General features: G+C 39.7%; 1 protein-coding gene across 1 annotated transcript; it reads left to right on the forward strand.

The window, feature by feature from the left end:
* Positions 1–2,330: 2,330 nt before the first annotated feature.
* On the forward strand, positions 2,331–5,942 carry LOC129236997 (uncharacterized). Its single transcript, XM_054871344.1, has 3 exons — positions 2,331–2,686; positions 2,757–3,291; positions 4,941–5,942. Exons 1-3 carry the CDS (start codon positions 2,331–2,333, stop codon positions 5,940–5,942), a joined length of 1,893 nt encoding a protein of 630 aa, XP_054727319.1.
* The last annotated feature ends 2,438 nt before the right edge of the window (positions 5,943–8,380 follow it).

Below are 8,380 nucleotides of genomic sequence, written 5' to 3' on the forward strand. Positions count from 1 at the left end.
TAGCTTACTTACTTTTTAATTCATTTTAAGTAAATATAAAATATTTAAATCTATCTCGAAGTTGCTTAAATAATGGATTTACCTCTGAAAAAAAACAGTATTTTAGGAGATTGAAACTAACTTCCGTTGATCTCAAATTTCAGTAGAGTTGGTATTACTGGTTTAATTATTATTCATCTAAAAATTGTAAGTCCGCAGCTGGCCTCTTGTGCACCTCTTAGAATTAAATTTAGGATCTGCCCCTGAGGGAGTTAGCGACTTTCTAGCGACTTTTGATATTGGCACTAGCGACTCAGATTTATTGGCGTTGGCAACACTGCCCGTCGCAAAGAACTTTTTCGGGGTTCCTCCGGATATTCACTTTCACTCCCTCAATTTTCAATACTTTACAATAAAAATGTAGGAAAATGTTATCAAATATTATATTACACTATTCTTTGCAAGGGGATTTAATAAACTAAACTACCTGTATAGCCTAAAAAAAATTCTTAAAAAATGTATTTTTGCAAACATGCAGATCACATACCGTAAAATAGCCATTATTGGTTATTACTTGAGTGGGGCTATATTGATTTTTTTCATATATCAATAACAATGTTCGTAAACAAACCACTTCGTGTTCCCTGTTACGACAGCCCTTCAGCCGATTACGTCAAATTCGGTGAGAGCCGGTTAACGGTCTGATATTGGCCACACCTGTAAAAATCGTTTCGCCATGATGACCACTGACCTAGTTCTCATTGCAATAGCCTAAAACATCTCCCATTTTTGGGTATTTAGCTGAGCTCCTCTTACTATTTGTGGGGGACAACTTGATGTTTTTCCACAAATTGAGGGATTTCCAGTTTTAAGCTGCTCTGAAAGGCAGATGATTTTTTTTGCAATGTCAGGAGCTTTCTCGTAGCAGAAATATACTCGGAGGTTTGCCATCGCCTGCCCAGGGGCGACCGCTGTTAAAAAAACTGTTTGTATTATTTTGGTGGTTTATGCCCGAAAATTCGAAACCGGGCACTTCCGAATGATAGACACGCGCCAACCCATGCGGCGGCCGCCTCGGATAGTGGCGGAAGTGAGAGTTGGGTATAAATCCGCGATTTCCGGTAACATAGAAACAGATATTGTGTGAATATTTAGTATAACTCTTTTGGACCATTTTTTGTTGGGAGTGCATCAAGATGTTCGCCTATTTCGATAAATCAGCTACGAATGGTAACTCTTTGCATAAAACTTGCAAGCTAATACAGCCAAAATATCAGTAATTATAGTGATTGGTTTTTGTGTAATTTTAAGTATATAAAAAACGCCCCTTACCCTGGTATCCAATAATAAAGGGTGATCAGAGTGGAGGAACAGGGTTTCTTTGAACAGGGTTTCTTTGACAGGTAACGCGGGACTACTGTCAAACTAAATACATAATTTTTTTCAGTATTCGTTGGTGAATCCTATCGCGCCATGATAAACGACTTTGTGATTTCGGAAATTGAAGCCCGTAATCTTCCAACAAGACTGCGGATGGTGGTACTTACCATACAGCCCATGAAACAATGGATTTACTGCGTCGTCGTTTCGGTAAGCAATTCATCCCTCGTCTCGGACCAGTGCATTGGTCACCTTTGGACTTTTTTTGTGGGTATATATAAAGTCTTAATGCTTTGTGGATAAACCGGCTTCTCTTGAGGCATTGAAAGCCAACATTACTGAAGTTATTCACAAGTCCTCCAACGAATGGTTCAAAATTGGTGTTTACGAATGTTGGCGCAGCTGAGGCCAACATTTGAAAGGAATTGTCTTTTAAAAACAAATGTCATGAATGGTTCTACATAAAAATAATAAAAATTGCCCAATCAATTTGAGTTTTCGTCGTTTTATTTCAATTTAAAATCCGATACCTCTAAATTGATCACCCTTTACTTCCTTCTCCACATGAATTTTCTTCGCGTTGCACCTGAATTTTATTAAGGCCCACATAAGCCAATTAAATATTATAGAATAATTAAGCTTTCAGCGAATAAATTTATAACGGATGGCTCTTTAAATTATTTGCCCTGTCCGTCTCCTTTCACGCCCACGCAAAATAGCTGTTGCTTTCTCTGTTTACAATTAATTGATGCCTCTTTCATGGTTAAGCGTAATTTAGCAAAGCATTAATTTAAGCCAAACGGACTTGTCAGAAGCTACGCCCAGCCATTAGACCACAAAGCATTACGTTTGTACACAACAGACGGTGTAGCTGTGATTTCGAGTTGCTTTCAGTTCATTCGTGGAAATACACTCTTCGAAGTAGCGTCATCTTACAAGCAGAGTGACATTTGGGCCGATTTTTAGTTGTAATGCATGGAAACTTTGTGTTGATTTTCATATTGGAATACTTAAGCAAATCGTATGCAACAAATGCGTATGGCATAGTGGCACCGGACACCGTTTGTAATTCCACCATCAGACACAATGTGAGATATGCACTGTGGGCCGTAATAGCTGAACACTTTGTGCCCAACTCAAGTGAGCTTCTAATATCTGTGCACGCCAAGCATCAACAGGCGTGGCGATTAATGCAGGACCTACTCACTTGTGCGCTGCCGTTCATGAACAACATAAAAGTGCAACTTGAAACCATGGATTTGCCACGTCTCCCAACTTATGCAAGACATCATAATCTGCTGCTGATCGATAGTATGCAGGCGTTAGTGTGAGAATTGTGTTGAAATATCAACAAAGAATTGCCGTTTCAACTGAAATTTCGATTTTCTTTTACACAGCGAACTGGATCCTGCATTGCTGACTAAGAAATTTGACTTTCCCGAACAGTATTTGATCCTATTAATTGGTGCGGACCCAACGCTAGTACCGAATTTGCTAGTCTCCAGCATTTTGAGCTACTTTTGGCAAAACTACATCATCAATGTCAGCCTGCTGTTTGAGAGCAAGCCCAACTATGTGAAAGTCTACACGTATTTCCCCTTTTTCGAGAATAGCACGTGCAAGGCAAATAATGTGCGTGTAATCAATGCGTACAACAACAGTTGGCAAAAGCCTTTGGCAACAGACATTTTCCCCAAAAAGCTGCTCAATATGCAAAACTGCTCACTAACAGTAGCCGTTTGGGATGCGCCGCCATATTTGAGTTACAATCCTAATAAAAGTGGCTATGCGCAATTGGGATATTTTGAGGGGGAAATGCTAATCGAGTTGGCCAAGAAGCTAAACTTCAGCATGGATCTGTTGGAACCAGCGAACGATGAACAACGCGGGCTACGCTTGGCGAATGGCACCTTAACCGGTGCTATGAAATTGGTAAATATGTGGATAATACAATAAATTTTCTATTGGCATTTCTCACACTCAATGTTTGATTGAACTTCAACGATTCTACGAATCTGGGCCCAGAGCAAAAAGCAGTAGTGGAAGTAGCGACTAAGCCAGACTATTGATGATCCAACGGGTGGCCGCTGTTTGGTAATATACAAACATCCAGGTGTGTTTCTAATATGAAAAAACTCCTCTTAAAAACCCCATTTGCTATTCGGAGTCGGTTTAAAACTGTAGGTCCGATCATTCGTGGAAAAAAATACCAAGAGGCACACCACAAATAGAAGGAGGAGCTCGACCAAACACTTTACTCGACCAAGCGCTTTATATCAACTCTCCGTTGGGCATCCGGGTCTGGCCAGACTGACTTTTTCGGATTTGGACGGGGATTTAACATATTTCTATTAAAGCTAATGAATTGAGCTTCCAGGTAGCTTCCTAAATTTGAATTTGCTATCGATTTATGAATGTAACCTTTTAAAAAGGATCTTTGAACAGGACGAAAAAAAGGCCAGTCCCGGGTGCCCAGCCGAAGGTTTTAGAAAAGGTGTTCAACGGAGGGTTAAACTGTCGGTGGTTGCGAGGCACAGCAGCATAAGCCTATTATAGGCTAAGTAGACGGCGGCGTTAATCGGCATTACCGGCGCAGTTAATTATGTTTAAAATTGTGGTCTGACAGACGGCTCTCACGCGTATTAGTGAACAGCTGATTTTCTTATTTCATAATTTTGTCAGTAGAGGACAGACCGCAGGCATCAAATATGGGTATCAGCTGCCCAGATATATATATATCCTTTTTGGGTGTTTGGCCGAGCTCCTCCTCCTATTCGTAGTGTGTATCTTGTTGTTCCACAAATAGAGGGACCTACAGTTTTAAGCCGACTCCGATATTTTTCCGACGGCAGATATTTTTTATGAGGAGCTTTTTAATGACATAAATACTCGCGGAGGTTTGCCATTGCCTGTCGAGCGGCGACCGCTATTAGAAAAAACTTTTTTCGTTTTGATGTCTCACGGATATTCGAACCTACGACTTCCGACTGGCGGCCGCTACCCTGCTACTAAGAAATATTTATTTATTTAAAATAAAACTTTCATTGCAAATTCTCAAACTGCCTCGAAATATCAAAACAATTAATGTAATTTCGAGCGGGTTAGTGCAAAGTAGCATTGCTACCAGTCTTTCTTGTTCTAATCCTTGAAAATTTGATTATTTTTCATTCACAATAGATATTAACTGCCATTTTTCGACAATCTTGCCATCGAGAATTCCCCAAATTCACTTAAATTTTAAGAATGTAGTGTGCGACTTCCCTGAGATAATTCCGAATGAAGTCATTAAATCTAATTAATGCCACCATCTTTCTAGGCTATAATACAAGTCATGAAATTGAATTTTGAAAAGTCGAGCCAAGAAACACCGAGAGATTTCCAACTCCAAAAACACTCAGGCTAAAAAACCCATTGTATTTAAAGCTCTGGAAAGTCCGTACTTAAAGCTCAGAAAGAAAAATACAATTCATCAATTGGTTGAAGTTCTAACCAGGCATTGACATAACAACCCTGTACGAGTATTACTATTTCGAATATTATGCGCGTTAACTCTTCCCCTTTTCGCTCTTTTCTCCACACAGCTGGACGATCACTTGGCCGATATGAGTTTGGGTTGCTTCCGTTACACCATTGAACGTTGTGAAGTACTCACAGGCGCCTTGCCATACTATCAGTCGTGGCAAATCTTTGGCGTCAAACTTGCCGGCAAAACCTACACTTCATTGGAAATATTGGCATTCCCCTTCGACTTGCGCACTTGGTTGTGTCTGCTATTAAGTTTACAAATAACTTTACTACTCGCATATACTATAAATTATTGCAGCAACTACTCCCAGCTTGCGCGTATTATTATTGGTTACCCACGTCCAAGAACGCCGCTTACGAATACCTACAGCCTCTTTCTGGGCGTACCAATATTGCATGCACCCCGCACAAATTTCGCACGTTTTGTCCTGATTATGTGGGTCATTTATGGTTATGTGATGCGCAATGCATATCAGAGTTTTCTCTATAAACTTCTACAAACTGATCTGTATCGTACGCCTCCCACTGATATTTTCCAACTCATCAACGAAGATTACTCGCTCATTATGACCGAGACTACATTCAATACGGTGAGCAATGCACCGCTGATACAAAATAAACGCATCCCAATCATAATAAATAATTCCACATACGAGTGGAAATCCTACGAAATGGTGGAAAAATTAGGTGGAAACTTAGCTGGCGTCTCGCCAAAAGACTATCTGACGTACTACCTGATGTCGCAACGCAAACGCGGTACTTTCTATGTGCTACCGGATAGATTCTTTCAGCAATACATCACAATGTATTTCTCAAAGCATAGCTACTTAATCGCGCGTTTCAATGAATTGCTGATGCAGCTGCGCAGCCAAGGCCTCATCGATTACTGGGCGCACAAGCACATAGACTTGAGCTACTATGAGCTGAGCTCTGCTGAAGACGACGATGCATTAGAAATGGATGATCTTTGGGGAGTATTTGCTATCTACCTGGTCTTGATTAGCTTGGCGGGCATAGCATTTATCGCTGAACTGCTGTGTCACAGACTGACAAACTAAAAAGTGTATTTTCGATAATAGTTGGTAATTATAGAGTAGTTAATGATCGCATTTTCAGTTCTTGATAGGCTAATGTAAGAGCGCTACTGTGCAATTTTCTGTAGGTAAATATATGCCAAGTCACTAATGTATGCCGCCAATGGAAGCATAGAAATACAATAATATTCATCTTATTAACGGAACAAAAGCAAAAATGTAGGCGTCCATGAAAGTATGCACACAGTACCATTAAAAAACTTATAAATAAAATAATAATGAAACTTCTATTCAAACCTTTTATTTTCATTTCACTTAGAATCTAGGACGCATATGATAAGTATTTAAAGGAATATGTAAATGCAGTAAAGCTGAAAAGGCAAATGCTTTACTGGCATGTCAGTATTATTATTCGGCCACAATGCACTACGACCTCTAATGTGATCACATGGCTGGACACACGCATTTGGTTCACTGCAAAGTAAATGGCACCACAGAATGTAACACCGCCATATAAACTGGCCAAAATGTGCTTCGATATTGCTTTACTTTCACTTAGGAAAGAAGAAATATAATATATGGTAAATATTGACTTACCATCACGCCTATTCCTTTGATAAATGCGATATACATATTAGTTATTCGTAGAAAAATATAAATATGAAAGATGGTATAACGTCCGTCATAGACAACAAAATTTTAGCATTTTATGCTTGGTCTGATTTTGATGAAAATTGGTGGGCCTACCGCAGGCGGCCTAGGAATGCTAATATCGGCGTTAATTGATTGTCCCGGGATTTTTTGATATTTTTAATGTGATTCCGGGATATCGATATCTATTCCTGGACATAAAAGAAGGACAGAAGATAATTTATGTCGAAGCAAATACAGGGCCAGCGAGTCATGCGGTCAAAACGCCTTCTGATGAAAATTAAACATCCTGAAGCGCCTCAGATGTTGTGTGTTTTTTCTGACGAATGAAATGTTGACCTGAACCGAAATACCAACCGGATGATATATAACGGGTGATCAATTAAGAGGAGTTTTTTTCATTTGCGTTTTTTTTTACAGATCGCGCGCGAGTTGTGGCAAACTGTCATCGTGGATTTGTTGAACAGCGTTTGGCATTTCATCATGGAAAGACTCACACCGCAACAACGTCTACAAATTGTTCAACTGTATTATGAAAATCAGCGTTCTGTGACAAATGTTTTTCGTGCGCTTAGACCGCATTATGGTCAACATAGTCGGCCTGCCTTAAACACTATTCGACATACCATCAACAAATTTGAATCCGAATATTCATTGGTGGATAATTCTCGACCGAATAGACCACGTCCAGCAAGAAGCATTGAGAATATAGCGGCAGTAGCAGAGAGTGTACGTGAAAACCGCGATGAATCGATTCGGCACCGTTCTCAGCAACTTGGACTGTCGTATGGAACAACTTGGTCAATTTTACGGAAGGATCTTCATTTAAAAGCATACAAAATACAGCTCGTACAAGAACTAAAGCCAAATGACCTTCCTGCACGTCACCGTTTTGCTGATTGGACTCTTGAAAAGATTGAAGAAGATCCGCTGATTTCGAGCAAAATTTTGTTCAGCGATGAGGCGCATTTCTGGCTCAATGGTTACGTCAATAAGCAAAATTGCCGTATTTGGGATGAAGAGCAACCAGAACAGGTTCAAGAGCTACCTTTATACCCAGAGAAAACAACGGTCTGGGGTGGTTTATGGGCTGGTGGAATCATCGGTCCATATTTTTTCAAAAATGATGATGGCCGCAACGTAACTGTGAATGGTGCTCGCTACCGTACCATGATATCGGACTTTTTGCTACCTGAAATTGAATCTAATGATCTCTACGACATTTGGTTTCAACAAGACGGAGCCACTTGCCATACAGTTCGTGAAACAATGACTTTATTGAGAAGTCATTTCGGAGAGCAGCTGATTTCACGTTTAGGACCTGTGAGTTGGCCACCAAGATCTTGTGATATCACACCTTTGGACTTTTTTCTTTGGGGATTCGTGAAGTCCAAGGTCTATGCTGATAAACCAGCTACGATTGAAGCTCTGGAAGCCAACATTACGCGTGTTATTCACGACATACCAGTCGAAATGCTCGAACGAATGATTGAAAATTGGACCTTCAGAATGGACCACCTTAAGCGTAGTTGCGGCCAACATTTGAATGAAGTCATATTCAAAAAGTAAATGTCAAAGAATGTCCTTTCAAATGATAAATAAAGGTTTTGAACATAATTTACATTTTTGTTTTTTTTTTTAACTATTGAAAAAAGCACCTCATGATTGATCACCCTATATATGATATACGGATAAATAACAGATGGTTATATTCTAATATGTAATTCACACGAAGTTTCAAGCCAATTCTATTTAAATAAGAGGCATAAATTGGATTCCTAACCACAGACGCCTATTCGAGCTTAAAACGA

Source organism: Anastrepha obliqua, chromosome 2 (genome assembly GCF_027943255.1).
Source record: "Anastrepha obliqua isolate idAnaObli1 chromosome 2, idAnaObli1_1.0, whole genome shotgun sequence".
In the NCBI taxonomy this organism is placed as follows: Eukaryota; Metazoa; Arthropoda; class Insecta; order Diptera; family Tephritidae; genus Anastrepha; species Anastrepha obliqua.

Bases quoted from the DNA above. Each gene is read 5' to 3' on its own strand.
- LOC129236997 (XM_054871344.1), top strand. From the start codon at position 2,331: ATGCATGGAAACTTTGTGTTGATTTTCATATTGGAATACTTAAGCAAA. The intron at 2,687-2,756 runs GTGAGAATTGTG...TCTTTTACACAG, and splicing joins GATAGTATGCAGGCGTTAGT to CGAACTGGATCCTGCATTGC. The intron at 3,292-4,940 runs GTAAATATGTGG...TTCTCCACACAG, and splicing joins TAACCGGTGCTATGAAATTG to CTGGACGATCACTTGGCCGA.